This window comes from Odontomachus brunneus, unplaced genomic scaffold, assembly GCF_010583005.1.
Source record: "Odontomachus brunneus isolate Ranch 3 - 2012 unplaced genomic scaffold, Obru_v1 Obru_scaffold_166, whole genome shotgun sequence".
Classification (NCBI taxonomy): Eukaryota; Metazoa; Arthropoda; class Insecta; order Hymenoptera; family Formicidae; genus Odontomachus; species Odontomachus brunneus.
In genome coordinates, this window is record NW_022639616.1 from 570,342 (window position 1) to 588,728 (window position 18,387).

At 44.3% G+C, this 18,387-nt stretch overlaps 2 protein-coding genes and 2 long non-coding RNA genes across 8 annotated transcripts in view; 2 read left to right on the plus strand and 2 right to left on the minus strand.

Annotated features, from left to right (window-relative positions):
• Positions 1–5,166, minus strand: part of LOC116851115 (myelin regulatory factor-like protein) — a 40,771-nt gene extending 35,605 nt beyond the window's left edge. The window contains exon 1 of the mRNA XM_032830190.1: positions 4,558–5,166. Within this exon, the coding sequence (XP_032686081.1) occupies positions 4,558–4,606 (49 nt within the window). The 5' untranslated portion in view covers positions 4,607–5,166. The remainder of the gene's footprint in view (positions 1–4,557) is intronic.
• On the plus strand, positions 3,207–7,821 carry LOC116851118. Its single transcript, XR_004379524.1, has 2 exons — positions 3,207–3,386; positions 3,494–7,821. It is a non-coding gene; the product is annotated as an uncharacterized LOC116851118 (long non-coding RNA).
• LOC116851116 (tyrosine-protein phosphatase non-receptor type 7-like) lies at positions 5,914–14,879 on the minus strand. 5 transcript variants are annotated; one of them, XM_032830195.1, is made up of 9 exons: positions 14,744–14,879; positions 12,726–12,828; positions 10,383–10,578; positions 10,102–10,273; positions 9,664–9,888; positions 9,167–9,577; positions 8,786–9,081; positions 8,451–8,660; positions 5,914–8,252 (listed from the first exon to the last, which is right to left on the minus strand). In XM_032830195.1, exons 2-9 carry the CDS (start codon positions 12,754–12,756, stop codon positions 8,135–8,137), a joined length of 1,659 nt encoding a protein of 552 aa, XP_032686086.1. In that variant the 5' UTR covers positions 12,757–12,828; positions 14,744–14,879; the 3' UTR covers positions 5,914–8,134. The 5 variants fall into 5 exon arrangements, with proteins under 5 accessions (XP_032686086.1, XP_032686087.1, XP_032686085.1 ...); XM_032830196.1 differs by having other exon boundaries at positions 12,726–12,821; positions 14,744–14,878; XM_032830194.1 differs by lacking the exon at positions 14,744–14,879 and adding an exon at positions 13,565–13,780 and having other exon boundaries at positions 12,726–12,821.
• Positions 11,066–14,803, plus strand: LOC116851117. The gene is made up of 3 exons (XR_004379523.1): positions 11,066–11,226; positions 13,720–13,943; positions 14,660–14,803. It is a non-coding gene; the product is annotated as an uncharacterized LOC116851117 (long non-coding RNA).
• Positions 14,880–18,387: the final 3,508 nt, after the last annotated feature.

The window sequence follows — 18,387 nt, forward strand, 5'->3', positions numbered from 1 at the left end:
CATTAGAAATATAGTAAATTTTCTGAGGTTCTTCTAGGTACTCTCGCCGCGGAATTTCGGTTCGACGACGTCGGAAGCGAGAAAGCGCATATCCAAAATTCTTTCGTGTCATTTCCAAATAAAAAGATATTTAAATGAAAGAACAGTTCTGATTGCTTAAGTGTACTTATAAAATGCTTCGAGAATTATCCTTTTTTTTTTGACAGTCAATAAATAGCTGCAAAATTAACGTGACACGCAACCTACCTTTAACCTATCTTTTCTCATGGTTTTGCCACGTTCGACCACATTTTACGACCGTTTGTTGTATGCCAAGAGAAAAGAGAATTGTCTTCGGAGTATTTTACAAATATGCTCAAGTATGTTCTTTTACATAAACATCCTTTCATTTGGAAATATCAAACAAGAATTCTCGGCATGTCATTTCTCGCTACTGACGTCACAATCTAACAGGCGAGTATCCAGGAACCTTGCAGTGGAGCGCTTAAAAATATATGCCGATCTTGAAAAGGAATCACACGAAATTGTGACACGAGTAATTCGTTATTCGCGCAATGGGATCAATATTACTCGCGTTCGATTTAAACGCACGCGACCGGTGAAGAGGGACAGTAAGAAACGATCTCGGACAAGCATTAAAATTCTCACAGAGGCCAGTAAATGTAAGCAGCCTATATCAGGAGACAATAAAAAGGAAGACACTCTCGAGACGTGTTCGAAAGACGCTCGCGCGACACGACGCTCTCACGAGAGGAGGGAGCTCCTGCAGCTCCTCCATCGAGCAGAATGATTAAAAGAGCTAACTTCGTTGGAACGGCCAATAGTTAAGTTGAAAAAAAGTGAATGCACAATAGCGGGCGACTGTTCGGTATAGGTTCGGTATAGATTACCGTGAATTATCGAGCCGTTAATTCCAAATAAACGGAAAAGCACGTTCACCACGCGACTTTCACTATCGGTCCGCAGCGGAGAGAACAGTGGAATCGTCGGCGGCGACGGTGCGATAGATTTCACGTTGACGTTAGTAGAAGAGAACGAACGAGTCTCTTATTCTTTTATGGCAGATTCACTTTGATGCACTAGTGTGCGGTAAAGCTGTGTATTCATATGTCCTTTTATAAAAAATATTAGCTCACAAAACCTAATATTCTTTTTAGCTGAACCGCCTGAACTGGTGCAAACTTGGTGCAATAAGTTAGAGTGAAACGAAATATATTTGTCTCACTCTGACTTATTATACTAGTGTGCATTAGCCAGGTAGTCCAGCTAAAAAGAATATTAGGTGTAAGCTAATATTCAGATGTAAATACGATGAGTTGAGGGAAGAATTAAATGTAAATAATTAGATATAAAGAGAGAATGAGTCAATCGTTTTGTGTTTTTGAGTGAGTCGAAAAAGAACATTTGAAAGCTCTCAAAATAACTCGTAATTTTACAATCTAAACCGAAAGGATCGTATTAAGGTAAGTAGAGATAAGATAACAGTAAAATTTATATAGTAATATACAAAGACAAGAAGAAGGAAGCAACAAGAAGAATAGGGATCTTCTGGACGAAAAATTAGGAGGAAGATAATGTGTCAAATAGTCGGAAAAAGTCACGAGACGAGACTAGAAACACTAACTAAAGGGAACAACTAGAATCGAGTCGACAGAACTCAATTACGGGATTGTACATGGCAAATTAATTGTCTTAATTCCTTCAGTATAATTTGTATTCTTGCAATCTTTTATTTATATCAAACGAGCTGAGCATTCAGCATAATTGATTAACTATGCGGTGTTGACTTGATCATAAAAAGTAACGGTGACCAGATGAGTTGTCAAGTTTAGTAACGAGTAAGGAGTTCTACTCGACTTTTTTCTCCCTAGCTGAATAAGCTACATACGTTATCAAAGAGAATAATATTTCATTAGATTTTTCTCCTATATAATATGTACCCGTAACAGACTAATAACAGTAACTTTAACCAGTGTCTCCCGTTTATTATCCAAAAGAAACTAACAATTTCAACTTACAGTAAAAAATACAACAGTTGACACTGAAGGTGCCAGAAAACGTCAAAAAAGACAGTCAGGTTCCAGGCAGTACACACATGACTACATGTCATGTAAAGCTTCTAATGGTGCTCGCTTATGTTCGCCATTTATTTGCGAGCTAGCGAGGTAGTCAACGCAACCTATCGATGGCCGCTGAGTCATGTATCCGAACTCTGCATACTGTACCTTATTTAACAATTTTGAGGAACCTGTTGTAATGATTTCTTCTAGTCGAAGAAATCTTGCAAACATCCAATTATCAAGACATCAGCTCAATGTACTTTTATCTGATTTACTTGATCTTCCATCCAGAAAATGGAATTACTTATGTCATGCAGTTGGATTAATCTTTTTCGTTAGTTGGAAGAACATAGTACAACTACGTTTCAGTTTTTATTGACCTTTCACTTCTGACTAAATTTTTTAATCGAAATTCCTATATCGGATTGTTAAACAGACTTAATTTTTACTCGATTCGGTTGCAGTTGATGCAACCAAGTGTGCTCGATCCAGAGACTTGATTCGTCTTACCCGATCTTTCTTTTCAGTGTGTTCTACTTTACTCCATTTTCTCTCTCTCTTTCTTTCTCTCTTTGTTTGGGGTAAGACATGGAATTATTGATTCCGCTTAGTCATCGGCATTCTACAAAAGCGTAGTTTTTCCTACGACTAACGGCGATCGCCCACAAATTACGGAGTTCTCTTCTGGAAACATTAAGTGCAGGGAAATAGTGGTTATCGCGTGAAGAACAAGATTTTTTTCTAGAGTGTCGATGGCTAAGGGGGACACGTCAACAATTGGGTGTTTTATCTTATTTGAAACGGTCAGATTGTCAAAGCATCGCGCCCGGCGCCGTGAGATCGTCTTAACGTGAATGGCTTCGTTCTTGACTCGTTCCGGTGGACGTGGAGCGTTCATCTCCGAGATCGTGCGGCGTTTACACCGCAACCTCTGACCTACATAAGGAACGCCACGCCGCACTCGTTACAGGTGAACGCACTCGGCGTGGAACACGCGGTAAATCCCGAGTGTGCGCCGCCAACGAAACGTAAATACACGGAGAGAGAAAGAGACAGGGAGAGAGAGAGAGGAAGAAAGAGAGAGAAGCGCGCTTGGGAGACACGTCGAAGGCTTTTCTTTTTTCCTTCCTTCCCTCACGTCGCTTCCATTGGTTTTGTATTCCACGACGATCGTTGGACGGGCACCGGCCGAGGACTTCGATCAAGGCGAGGCCCGTGGGAGCGACAGAAGGAGAGGCAGAAGAAGAAGAAGAAACAGCGGCTGATCGTGACAAGACGCGATCGTGAGCGACGCGTCCGACGCTAAGAAGTGCGCGTATATAGCAGGTAAGTAACGACGCGAAGATGGTTTTCCGCGACGGAGGTGGGGAGAACCGCAGTCAAGGCAAAAGTAGGATAAGCGTATCCACGTAAGCGCGTGACTCTCCTTTAAGGACCTCTCTCAGCAGCCTGGTTATGCGTCGAGAGGAAGAGCCTCTCGCGTTTCACGACGACGACGACGACGGCAGCAGCGGATTCCACGATCTACCGCGGCGCGTTGACGCCTCTGCGGGCATCAAAGCCACGCGTTCAGACGCGCGTCCCTGTCACCAATCGGTGTTTTCTATCGACGGATATCGAGCTCCTAACAGGGCCACTCGGACGATTCCGCGCGTAGAAGCGTTGATCGCCGCGGCAAGTGGAGAAGGTGACAAGACACCGGAAGCTCGACTAGCCGAACAAACTCAACACTCCACCGTGGATATCGTTCCGACTCCGTTGCAAACGAAGCGATCACGCGAGCGCATCACTATGGCGATTTTCGAGCGACTAGATCGCACGATTCGAATCCCGCGAATCCGTCGCTTTCAAGCCGTCATCGATGGAGCGACACCGCCGTCGTCAACTCCACCGCGTCGAAAGGAGACGAAAACGCGCGTATCCGGTGCGGGTTTAAGGTCAACGCACGCACGCATGCAAGCTCGCAGGCAGGCAGGCAAGCAGCACGCATCGTGCTTCGTCCGTCGCTACCGACGAGGAGAGAACCAGCACGGCCGGGCGCGCGACGCAACGTAGACCGCGCGCGCGAGAGCCACGATAACGGTGTCGCGGTGTCAAATTCGCGCGACATTCCATCGCTGTCACCGGCGCTTTGTCAAACACGCTCTGTATATCACCGCGCCTCGTAATCCGCACTTATTACTAATGACCAGCGGAGCCGGAGGATACGATATTTACTGTTAGGCGACACGATTCGAGCGCTGCGAAATGAGACCGAGCCCGTTACTCGCGTTATGCAAACGCGCTTCGATACGAACACGGCAAAATCACGGGGAATAGAGTTAGCGTCGTAGAGAAAGATAGAAAGATAGAAAGAGAAAGAGAGAGACGGAGAGGGAGGAAGAGAAATGACGTTGAATGGTAAATTCCGAGAGTCGAGCGCGGACAATCGTGCCGTTGCCGTTGTTGCCTTCGTGAAACTTCGAAAAAAAAAGATGACGGAGAAAGGAGTGCTCACCGAGAATCGCCTGGAGGGTCTGCTCGTCCCCGTCCCCGATGACGTCCATGTCTCCGTGGTCGGTGCGCGTCGAAGCCCGTTGCCGTTGTTCCGGGCCCGATCAACGGGCCCCATTCCGCGCTCGAGCCGCGACGTTTCGCTCCGCGACGTCCCACATAGCACGCGCGCGGAGACACGTCCTGCCGTAATCCTCGCTGCTGCTCCTCGCCTCCTCCGTAGATCCTCCCGCTCGCCGACGTATCCTTGCGCCGCGCGCTCCTTTTACCTCACTTCCTATCTCGCGCCTCCTCGCGCGCGATCTACGGACGACTAGCGACTAAGGCGCCTACTACCGAGCGGTGCCGATGGCTATCTATCGCGGCGAACTTCACGGCACCGTCGCGTTTCGCGCGGCTCCAGCAGAACGCGCTTCACACACGCTCGCTTCCGCTTCTTTCTCTTTCTCTCTTTCTCTTTCCTCTTCACTTCTCTGTCTCTGCGGGCGCGTAGAAACGTAGATCGCTCTCGCCAGCGAGCTAGGTAGGCACGACTATCCCGCGAGTGGCTCGAGTCACGATAATCCCGTGCCGCGGACTAAATCCGAGCCTCGATGCCGATACCGCACACACGCTCGCTCGCGCTCAACATTGAGTTAGCACTCGCGCTCGCGCGCCTCCACTCGTGCGTGTGCTCCACGGCGGAACGAGGAGAACGGGCCGTGATCACGTGACCCAATCCCGTTTGAAATATCGCGCGTTGGGTGCGCGCGAGCGGTGCGCGTGGGCATCGCGCTTCCTCCTGAAAAATTGAATCGCGCGGGTGTTTGTTTCGTTGGTGGAGAATACGTGCGAGACACGGCATTTGTCTCGGTTCGCGAGGGACTGCGGATGGACGTGTCGACGAGTCCTCGGAATAAAGGTTTCGGCCTCGACATTACCTGACTGAACGTGAGAACGCGAGGATATAGCATTGTGTTTTCCGCGAAGACGAGCTGGTCAATCGTACGTGTCGGGTTCCTGGACGACGTTGCGGTTACCGAGTTCCAACGCTCGGTTTTTCCGGCGAAGGAGAAAGCTATCTCGAAAACTGCTCTGTCCTCGGTGAGTACTCTCTGCATGAAGTACGCAATGGCATTTATGGAAAATTGTCAGAGGTTTTATTTGTATATCGGGCACATTGATTGTTTAGTGCAAAACGCAACAGTGGCCAACTTTACGCTCACTTGGCAAACGATGTGTCACTTTTTGCGTATAATTCCGTAAAATTCTTAAAGCTGCAACTCCCCCTTTCACTCCGCCTTTCATTTCGTGCGACTTTACAAGTGTAATCTTCAGTTTGAGAAACATTAGGAAGAGAATATCATGAATCTGATACATGCACGGATACTATAAACATTTATTACATCACATAAGTACAATTGAACACCGAGGGGTTGCTAAATTATTATTATTACTATTATTATTATTATCTTTATTATTATTGTTGTATTCATCGTCGTCGTTTGTTGATACATCTTGCTAAGTCACTTGCGGCTTTGCGCATTTATAAATAATATATATATATTTTTATCTTACACAAATACATATTCTCTTAAATATATATATATATTTTTGTTTATTCTCTCTGTACAATGTATCTATGTACATAGTATATGTGCATACATGTACATACATATACATATATACACACACCTGTGCATACTCATTTATATGTGTGCATATATGTTGGTATACACATGCACGTGTAGGTGCAGTCGTATATACATATACTGCATGTATATTTGTATATGTGTTTTTCCAGGCATTTTACCAATAATTCATTCAGTTACAAGCGATGCGAATTGTCTAGATATATTGAAAGATATCCTGCTTTCCTTACAACAGATACGTAACTGTTGTTCCATTATACATCTGTTGCATACACACAAAAACCAGATACAGTTTGTCCTTAGCTGTTTTAGCTGTTCGATTTTAAATTTGAGTTTATTGAAGGTAAGTCACTGCGGTCCACAAGCTGGACCGCAAGCACAACAAGCTAGTTGCTAGCATCTTAAAATGCGCACAACATACACCACGGATTTTAGGTGTTATCCAAGTTTACACTATTGGTGTTGATTATTATCCTACTAACTAGGAAGTTGTATCTGAGAAATACTAGCAACCAAATGAATAAATGTTTACTCGACCAATAGAACGCTTGTGATTGTGTAATAATTGTTTATTGCCATCCACAAATTTACTTCATGTTAACTCACTAAAGTGTGTATATATGTGTGTGTGTGTGGATGTTAGATATTAATTTTCAAGGAAAGTAATCAAATTTAGAGTATCCACCAATAATTGTACACAAAACGTTTGCGTTTTTGAGTTTATACAAATATTTATATTATAATATATTCAATCTTTTTTTCCATATATATTAATCAATAATTGAAATCAACGAATTAAATATATCTTTGTTCATAAAATACAAGGCAAGAATTATATTATAAATTTTCAATTGCCTTATCGTGTACACTTTTTCCGAATCAGGTGAATATACTTCTAACTGCTATAAGAAGATTCTGCTTTTCTTTTATGTATATCGTTAAATTGATTTATAATCTAAATAATTATTATATATTGTACTACCCGTGTTCAGTCTTAGTTGATGAATTAAATAAAAGTCGTAAAAATCATAGAGATACTTCAAAATCAAATAGGAACTGGAAGTAGGACAGTATCTAATTATTTCTCTGGGTCCCATAAATTAGTAATTATTTCAAATGTTACTCGTCACAATTTCACACATTTAGCTATATGCCATTAAAGATAGTAATTACGATAACTTTAATTCATCATGCACGTCGGCTTGGTAAATTTTGTCACATATTTTACTCCGTCGTGACGCTACAAGCGAAGAATCTCGCGTTCACCTTATTAAAATCGCGACACCGTTCTCAATTACATATTTGTGTATCTCAGAGAGTGTTCATCAAGATTTATCTTAGCTATTTTATAGTACACACGAGGAATGTACGGAGATAATCAGATCTCAAGTCCAGTTACTGCTTTCTTTTCTTTTTTTTCTCTTTTTTTCTTTTTAAGTAGAAATTTCACGATACGTAGTCGCAAGTACGTTACCGCCACGTCCGGAGATTATTTTTAGCTTTTCAATTTGTAAAATAATCTCCCCCGTTTCTCAAGTCGAGCGTACGTATCGTACGATTCATATCGCGTGTCACTATAAATGAAATGAAATTCCGTTGTTCGTTTAAACTATTATGTGATGCAGTTTTAAAAAGCACCTGCTTAGAAAATTTGCTCTCCAACGGCGAAATTCTCTCGTTCTTCTTTTGAGCTGTGCGAACGATTATTTAATTGTCAACGATTTATCATGGCAGTATATTAAATGGCAGCATATTAAACGAGTCTTAACTCGTCCGAATATCCAGATTGGGACCGCCGGTTCACAGGCTAATATTGAGATTCATTAGAAGTTAAACACCCTTACAGCGGCAGACACGTATGCGCACCTGGACGAAAGTGATATTCTCGCAGGCGATAGTGATTTCCTCCTTTGGGAGAAGAGACAGAGAAACACTCCTCAGAAGATCCATTCAGACGCTACTCGTCGAAGTCGACGGTTTGTTATCTAGCATCTGCTCGAAGAGATTAAGTGCCCTGTGAACAAATTCATATTGTTCGGCTGTTTGCACCATGCCTCCTCTGTCGTATCTGGAAAACCAAAGGTACTTGTATATTTATGAAATCTATACATCTGTAGAGATCTACAAAAATATCTGTAAAGAGATATTTGTGTATAAGAAAAAAAAAAAAATATATATATATATATAAATCTATAAAAATCTATACATCTATATCTACAAAGAATACGGCAGGAAAGAACAGTATGTCGAAAGCTTATTGCCTTACCTCATCTGACACAGGATGCCTAACACATCGACGTTTCCGTCTCTGAGAAGTTGAGTCATTCCTATCGCTAACGCTATGAAACAGCCGGTACGTCCGATGCCTGCGCTACAGTGGACGACGATTGGCCCTAGTAAAGAGTTTACTTCCGCCGCCATACCAACGAGTGCATCTGCAGCTTGAGGTACAGCATGGTCTGGCCATGAGTCATACCTATCGATTCATTCCAGCATTGAGATGGTGGAGCACGAAAATAGTAATCGATAAGAGCGATACGTGCCGCGAACATTTTCGTGGTAATTCGCAGTTATCGAGAATAGCAAGTAGCTCTGTATTACCAGTAATGTTGCAAGTGTCGTCTTTCCCCTTCGTGCCTGATTTCGAGGGTTCTAACGGTGTAGCCGTCTCTCGTATCGATATAGTTGACGATGACGGTGAAAGGTCCTGCCTGTATACGACTGTTCACGTCAAAGGGAAAATATGCGTCGCACTTCGCTTTGGACGCCTCATGCAGTCTGGTGATCATGACGATCACCGATACTTTATTCGCCCAGATCATCCTCCAGAAGTCTGCTATCGTGTGAGCTAATGGTCCCTGTGTCGCGATGTATCTAGCATCCTCGCCATCATATCCCTGTGATTTATTAAATTTTTGTATCTACTTTCAGTGCGAAACGACGAGATATTCGAAGAGCACTGGTTTCCCGTTATTTACGTACTCGAATGTAGTTGGCGTTTATGTAACCGGCGAGAGGGTCGTCGGAGGAGCCCGGCAAGATCACTCTCGATTGCGGATTCGGCAAGACGGAGCAGTATCGATTCTTCACCCCCGAGCCGCAAATGTCCACCTTTTCCGGCAAGTTCAACGGCACCTCCCAGAATTCCTTGTGCAAGATCGTCGGATCGTTGACCGCTCTCTTCAGTTGGGCTCGCGAAAGTACGTTTCCCGCACTCAGTAAAAATTCCTCCGCCGTGCACTCTCGTGTGGGAGTGACCATGTGGGGTGGACTCTCAGGAGCCGGCGTCAGTCCTATAGTTAAGCTTGTGCTCGAACCCCGCCGTTCTATCAATTTCTTTGGTTTTATACGGATCGGATCCGGTCTACGTTCTGGCGTCGTCACGGACATCACCTGTTTCAGTAGAAGACTTGTATTTTCATCGCAATATTTCAACGTTGTATAAATTGTGCCGACACAAATCGTGTCGTCGAATTTACCTCCGGTAAATCAGACGCTTGAGGGATTGGTTGTGGAATGGGATGCACGGGAGCGGGCGGCTTTGCGGCTGCTTCGTGAACCCATTCGGCTTCCACGGGTCCTTTTGTCTCTTTAGCTAACTTGTCTGGCGGGCAACACGCAGCACATTCCTCTACCAGACCTTGCCGATCGCCATCCTCGGTATCTTTTTCACGCGACATTTGTTTCCGCAGCCATAACAGGATCTATCGGAAATTTTTCATTATACTATTTGTACACAATCGTACGCTTGACTGAATGATTCATTGCTGAAGCTTTTGAAATAGCTACTCGCACTTGCTATAGGGAAAGGGATGGAAATGCATTCTTTATATTTGCCTTTCAGTCTTGTAATTTTTCTATAATTATTTCTAATTGTATCATAATTTGTCTGTGTAGTGAGAAAGTTGATTGCTTACCAAGAATGTAAAAAGAATAGTGCCAACGATGGCACAGAGCGCTATAAAGAGAGGCAATTGCCAATCTACCCATGATAAAGATGTCCTGGAATGTACTTCCTGATTTGCCTGAGTACTGAGTTGTGCCACTTGCAGATCCATTCCAGCATCATCTGTCATGGACTGCCGGATCCTGCACGGAGAGTGTTTTGAGGTGAGAGAAAAGATCTTGTTACTTCGAGCGACACCGCCAGATGATGAGAAATGACTCTCAACATTGTGAACATATACATGAGCCTTACCTGTGATGAGATCTCGCAGGCATTCCTTTTGTAGATGGCAATAAGGAGATTGGTGCCACTGTATCCTTATGCCACTTCTGTTTGGATATCGAGTACAATCTCTCCAGGGGATTTATATTATCGCCATTGTTGATAGTTGTATGGTAATAATTCGCATCATCCACATAATGGTAAGTCAAGGAAACGCTCGTACCATCTGCAATAAAGATCGTACAGAATTTACACGCCAAGTATGACACACTAGAACGGAGAGACGGTATCACAATATCACAAAGCGTCACACTTGTATCGGTATTGCGCAGAATTTTGTAAACGTATAAAAAAAAACTACGCGCACTCTGGTCGCGCGAACCAAGTGGCAAGGATTAGTTCAATCTCGCCTCTTGTCGAAATTTGACTACAACAAACGCGACGTTTCGTAGCTGACAATGCGGACACGGTCGACGTAAAACGTACAGTGAAGGAAACGTTGCATTCTACCGTCGAACCACGGGAAATAAACAACTCGTCAATTTTATGAACGAGACAGCAGAAGAAGGAAATCAGTAGTGGGGCAGCGGGGAGCAGAGCGAGACGAGGGAGGAGGATGTACAGGCCGATGCGACGGTTCACCAATGGGATACGAGACAGATGCGGATGAATAGAATCGTCGATTGTTAGAGCTTTGAGTCGCGCAGCACGAGACACGCACCCACGCACACATGGCCGAGTCAGCACGCGCGTCCTTGTCATCACGCTTCTATCCCGAAGTCACGATAAACCACATCCTGTTTTTCTAACGGCGACGCAGCAACAACAGCGACGTGACGGACGATGCTCGGTCGCGCGATATTCGCGATCGACGGTAGGAATTTGTTCGCTCGTGTGTTTGATCGATACCTTTCGCCAACAGCACGTACGCCAGTATCACGAGCACGGTGTGATTGACAGTGACGTGCGGCCCGCGAGCTCGACGATTCGAAAATAGCGGTTGCGTGTACGCTGGCACCGCCATGTTGGTGGAGCGTCGCGGGACGCAAACACGCTCTCTCGCTGCCCGTCGTCGTCGTTGTATCCGCGCAAACTCCTTGTCGGAAGCACACTCTCTCGGCTCTTTCCCTCGAAGAGGTGCCTTCGCTTCTCTCCGCGTTGCGCGCCTTGACCTGACGCGCTTCGGTTCTATTCGTAGTGCGCGACCGGTTCGACCTCGCGCTCGAGGTAGTAGTACGCGGGAGTAAGTGACAGCCAATCGGGGCCACGACGGGCTTCGCCGGCACGTCACCGCTGGCCAACCGTGGCGCGAACGCGGACGCCCGTATCGTGCGCCTGGCGGGAGGGAGTCGGCGTGAATGAAAGCGAAGCACGTGCGATTAATGACAGTAATGTACATTCGGAATCGAGTTTTACGTCTACGAGGGATGTGCGGGCGGATCACGAAACCGCTCCTATTCCCACGACGGACTGCGCGCGAAAAATACACTGAGAAAAATCTGTTTGGTACCTGCAATTATATAATCACGTATAGAAATAATTGTAAATTGTGCTCAAAAAAGTAATTTTCTTTTTTATTCAATTATAATTTAATGTTAGTTATAATTGATCTTATATGTGCATGTTATTATTACCATTCTCATGTCAGAACAATAAAAAATGTGCGCTGAAATTATCTGGTAAAAAATTAACAAACTAATATTTCCGATCAAAATACCGATGAATTTTTTTATTCGATCAGGAAACATACGATGAGAAATATCAGTTTATAATTTTTTGTTTATCTGATGAAATGTCATGATCAGAAATATCCGATAAAATTGATCGAATATTCTGGTCGGATATAAAAATTGGTCAAAATTTGATCGGAAATATCCGTTTGTTAATTTTTTATCAGATAATTTCTTTCAGTGTAGTTGAAGTAAAAAGTAACAACAGTTAGGTCAACAATTCTTTTTCTCAGTATACAATTGCGCCGATCGCCGTTGCACGATCTCATGAAAAAGTTGAGGATTGTCTACGATGTATCCGCGATTACTTTTTAAAGTCACAGCACTAGTATGCGAATCGATCATGTATCCGTTTCCTTCGCATGAATTTCGTGAAAAATGAAAAGTTTCATTGACGAGTTCAGCGGAGCTTTTCATTTTCCACGAGTTTACGCGAAGGAAATAGATACGTGATCGATTCGCAGATTAGTGCTGTGACTTGAAAACGCAACTGCAAGCGTATCACCGGATAGACGACTCCTCTATGATTAATAGATCGTCATCTCGCTGTTACGTTCGACGAATCGAGTCGCGCCTTTCACGCTCGATCTTGCGTCTCGTCAAGTTTTCTCGCGAACTGGTGACTCGTATCAATAAGTATTACCGTATGAAATAGCGTCCTCGCACCGGTTCATGGTCGTACTCGGTTTGAGAAATTTTCGATACCCTCTCCAATGGTCCAAATGTTGCGAACTCCTCCCTGAAATCTCGTTTACTCTTTGGTTATTCCCCTGCTCCCTTCCGATTAATGAACGAACGGGAGATTGAGATTCGAGGCCGAGACGCGAAAAACGACGGCGTTTTTGTCTTTGGTCTTGAGCGTGCACGGCGACCTCGACATCCACGAATATCTCTCGCGATGCATCTTACGCACATTCTCGAGAATGTAACGATGATTCACAAACCGGATGTCCGTATTTGCCGCTCGTGTTTATTTGAACGTACACATTCGCGCGTTACGAAGTCGAACATTGTTCGCGTCTTTTTTTTTCTTTTTTGTGCGTCTCCTCGGCGCGACTTCATGTTGCTCGCGTGACGAAATACGGACACGAAGAATCGTGAATTTACATAATTCACGATTCAACATCTCCCCGACGATTCGGCTGTTTTTTCTTTCTTTTTTTTTTTATCAACAGCAAACTCGTCTTACACACGGTTTACCGATGACTACGACACGACAATAGCAACTGGCGATCATTGTTGTAGCAGCTAAAAAATCAATAAGCAGCCTGCTGGAACTTGAATATGTTCGACTCTCCAAGTGCCACGATTTAACGTGAATAAATTGCCACGTCGTCTCGAGTTGAGACACGTCGTGTGTCTCTCGTCGAGCGACTTGATCGAATGGAACGCGTATTTAAATCCACTGACTTCCAACTACCTCGAATTTCTATCGGAAGAGAAGGAGATACAAACGAATAAATTACATAGCCGGTCACTTACGTCTTACGTATCTGCAATTTGTTGCGCGAGAGAAGAGAAACAATTGGAGCACAGCGAGCGACATTCGAGATTCGTCTCGAAACGACGAAAAACCCGTACGAATGTTAGAGCCTTCACTCCGCCGACTGACTTTATTCCCATTCATCCTTCCGCAGGGAGCTCGCGAGCTTTCGTGGGGCGCACGCATCCAGGAATATACGCACTTGCGTAAAATTGTCCGACGACGATTGGTCGAGGGAAGGAAACTCAAATGATTGCGAAGGATAAGAGCTTGAAAAATAGTCTCGTCTCACTAATGATGGGGACGAATATAATCAAAGAAGAAAGAAGGTCGTTAGATATGCAATCAGAATAAATCACAAGAAACATCTTTGTTCGGGTAAGCATCTACAGCGCGCATTTCGTGCATATTTAACGATGAAAAAATATCTACACACCTCATTCTTTTTGAACTAAATTTATGCGAGTGTGAAAAAATAACACACACGAGGATGTTTTTATTAAAAATACACCGTTTCAACTCGTATCGATGTATTAATATACCGATAAAATTATAGCATTTTTTCTGGTTTTGTATAAAATTATCTAAAAAAAAAAGAAAAGAAAGAGAGGCACACGGAATGTGCAAGCTTCTTTTGTCCGCTGTACGCGCCGTACGCGTTAATTATAAGCAATTACGTACGGAAAGGCCAAGCTGTCAAATCGGTTCAGAGTTCAAAGTCCCGTCATATCGTGACTCGTAAAAAATTTGCCGAGTTATTCACGTCTAGGGTCGTGAACGGTTGAGTTTGCGACTGATCGCTGGAAATATACCAAGAATATCGAGTCCAAGAATACGTTTCTAATGATTTGTAAAATAAATTGTAAACTTGTGGAGATGAATGTGCTTCGCGTCGACGTGATCCATGAATGACGCGATTTACACAGTTCTCGTTTATATGAAAGATGTAAAGATATAGTTGCTCATTTTGTTGGATATGCGATATGAATTACTTGGTTACTTGTCAAAGAATTCCCGAAGAATCGTGCGATCTTCGGACCGAGACTCTGAACGATGACTTAAGACGTCAAGCGAATACAGCGAAATGTTTTCAGATGGTGCTGTCGAAACACATCCGTACTCAATCTGACTGATCGCTCTAAACACTACTCGGAGGATATATTCGTCACGATTATTACCTTGTGGAGATGAAGACACGAAAGAGGATACGGCCCTTTCCCTTCTTCGGAGCGTTGTCACGTGTTAGGACGTCGTCGAGATCGCCCGCATCACCCTGTGCACATCGGTGTCGAGGACGACGGAGACGTTCTGCAGGTAACTCGCGCGATGTCGGGTACTCGCATCGGACGCATCTGAATGGCGTCTGAACGGATTGCAAAATGACGGCCAACTGCATTCACCTCTTTCGCTGGCCGCCAAGGGGTGGCGAGGTGGAGTGTGCAGACGCGCGCATTCGTGACACGGATACGCGGATCCGACCCACCCTCCCTCTGGCGCGGTACGTGGCCTCGCTTTACCGACCCTTGTACGCTAGGTATCCTAGGGCGATACTGCCGATGGTGGATGACAGTGTCGAGGAGAAGAGAATCAGCGATCACCGCCTCTCTTTCGTCCCTTCGTGTTCGTCGTTCCTCCGACGGGCTTCCGTCCGACATGGCGATATAACAGCGATTATCTACTCCAATGATTATACAGGAAATTGGAAATTATCCATTATAGATATCGATTATGCACGTGTATCGATGCAAATTTCATCGTTACAACGGGAAACAACGTGCACATCGACTGTTATTTGCCCCCATTTGCGCTCCTTACGCACGACACGATCGTCTTTTCGCAGTATAAATGAAAGGGACGATACCGATTCTCTTCTCACGTGTTATTTCTTCGTTATTTGTTTCGGCTCGTCACCCTTATTCTTCTATAAGCTCTTCGAGCATCAGTCGAGAGAGAAGGAATTGAAATAGAAAAAAAGAGGGATAGAGACGTGGGGTAGTAGAGCCAGCTAAGAGATAACAGAGAGGAGGCGACGTTGAATGAGAACTCGGAACGTAGGTCGACGAGAGGGTGCAGGGAGGGAAATAAACCGGCCTTCGCCGGGAAGGGTGAAGAAAGGGGATAGAATGTAGGCTAGTCTCGTCGGCGAACAGCGTCCCCAATCGATACGCACGCAGCAAACTTCTACTCTCCCTCTCTGCCTCTCCCTCTCTGTCGATCTTACACATCTTACTCAAAAAAATTGCGAAGAGAAAGACTGACTCTGGAGAGTCATCGCAAGGAAAGTGAAATGTTTCGGAGTATTCGCGATGTACGCACGTACGCTGTATTTTTGCGGCAGAAACGAGTGAAAATATTTTAAAAGAGCCTGGCGCTATGTACAGAGAGTTGGCAACTTAGGGTAGAAGAAAGAGAGAGAGAGAGAGAGAAAGAGAGAGAGCGCAAAGTCCAGATATAGTTCCACGAGACTCTAGTTCGATAATTGTCTTACCAAAATTCATTCATGCAGAGTAAATTTTCAGTGTGTGTATGTGTGTGAGAGAAACAGAGAGAGACTCCTAACGATACAGAGTTTTGGGGCTATTTCTGAATATCGCCTTTCAGCAGCCTTTTGAGTTTCAGACACGCGGCTCCACGTGTACGTGAACACGTGTCATTATCGACATTATGTTGCTGGCGTGTAGCCTCGACGACGAAATATACACGGAATGTATTCGGTGTCGATCTCCCCGCGGGAGGAACGTCTGGGTGTCGCTTAGCGGCTGTATCGTCAATCGCGTGGCAGAGTTCACACTTTTCATTTTCTTGACATTTCCGCCGTGGCGATTCGCAAGACGCACGCCTGACGTCTCGTACACACACATCGATACGTGCAGCGATTTATCTAATAAAACTCGGTGACTGCACAGGAATGAAATTTTTCGCTAATGATTTAATCAACTGAGCGACACGTCACATCCTCTTCCGGCCAGATGCAAGACGGACACGGGCTCTTGGCCTTGGTGGTAGTGTCATCAGAGATTTACTACACCTCGCGCGAAGGTCATATTGTTGCTGTGACGTTGCATCTGCTCGGTAAACAACAAATAACAGCAACGTTGCATCAATGTTATAATTTCCCACTCAACAACATGGAAATGTAACGTAACGTGTGCGTTGTGCAACAGTTGCATTATTGAGTGGGAAATAGTATGACATAATAGTACTGACGTTATGCTACTGATAATTGATGTTTGCTGGATGTATATGCTATCAGTCTCTATTTTTATTTTTCCGTTTAGTGTCACACTGAAAACATTATTTTTGCATTTGTGGGACTAAAATATTTGCTACATGCAATTCGATTAGCATTACCGTGTTCTTACTTGTGTCAAGTATATCTATTATTGAAAAAAGCAAAACACAGCGGCAATTAGTTTTTTAATTGCAGCTACCAAACATTTGGTTTGTCGCATTTTAACCAGATCTTGGCTCAATGTATCAAATTATCGTTTTGACAACAATAAAAATCTTTTTTCAATGTAATATCAACGTGCGCTGAAAGAAATTGATAAAAAATTAACAAGTGGATATTTTCGATAAAAATATCGATGAATTTTTATATCCAATCAGGATATCCGGTTAAATCTTATCGGATACTTCCGATTACTTCATAAACTAATAAAAAAATTATGAACTAACATTTCTCATCAGATGTTTCTCGATCGGATAGAAAAATTTTTCGATATTTTGGCCGGAAATACCCGTTTGTTAATTTCTCATCGAGTAATTTCTCTCAGTCGCAGATGTTCGCAGACAAGAACGCGCGAGAATAGATGTCTTGATTTCTCCCGGACGCTCGGATTAGTCTATTTCGTCGGAGAATAGACGCTTTTCCGCAGTGTTCGGTGGCAGGAGACCGAACGCGACTACGTCACATCCGGTTTCCGGTTAGTCGGGCTGTAGAAAACAGAATGTTCCTCGACATACGTCTCGTCGGCGTATGTGTGCGGACGCGCGCGCGCGCTCCCGTTCGTTCGTCGCGTTTAAGCACGGAATAATCGATGATTAACCGGAAAAAACCTCGAAACACACGTAACTGCGAAATAAGCAGGAAGGAGATCGCGGGGAGCGCCTTGACTCACCCGTCCGTATTTTAAAACATCGACTGTACTTGAGTCTGTTTCTTATCCGGCTGGCGTGTGGGCTTTAGGCGTCGTTTGACTTTAGGGTTGCATTCCAAAACACTCTTTTTGAGGAAAATTTTTCTCAATTTATAGTTCATGTATTACATGTAATACTATAGAATATCGAGCGAAATTTTCTCAAGAAGGATATTTTGGAGCGCAAACTTGCTTGGTCTGCAAGTAAACTGTCGCTGTTTTACAGATTTATCTCGGACGCTAAATTCGACTCTTCACAAGGGGACTCGCAAGTACTTGAGTAATCTTTACCATTACTTCGGGCACGATGGAAAGAGAAACGGTCGAGCGCGAGTGGAGCAAGTGCGTCTTTCGCTGAATAAAGAGAAACGGCGAAGCTGCGCATACGCAATGCGAATAGCCGTGCAACCTTCAATGGACTGCCTACCCATTCGCATCCGCTCGCGGGGATAGAGCTCTTTCATTGAGCGAGCGGCTCGGCCGCTTCCGCTTTCCGTTCATGCGTCTGTCTCCTCCTCCCGTTTTCTTTTTTCCTTCTTCTCCCCTTTTCGCCTTCATTCCACTTTTTCTTCTTCTCTTTTTATTGTCCCTCTCAATCGTCCGCCGTGCTTGCGCTCACTGTTCGGCATAAGCCGTAGCGCCAGCTGTGCTCGTAGGTCAAAGGGTGCCAAGAATTCGTTATT

Excerpts from the sequence above, each read along its gene's own strand:
- LOC116851116 (XM_032830193.1), bottom strand. The coding sequence starts at position 11,751 with ATGTACATTACTGTCATTAATCGCACGTGCTTCGCTTTCATTCACGCC. Across the intron at positions 10,579-11,261 it reads GTACGTGCTGTTGGCGAAAG|ATGGTACGAGCGTTTCCTTG; the intron begins GTATCGATCAAA and ends TCTTTATTGCAG. Across the intron at positions 9,889-10,101 it reads CTATTCTTTTTACATTCTTG|ATCCTGTTATGGCTGCGGAA; the intron begins GTAAGCAATCAA and ends AATTTCCGATAG.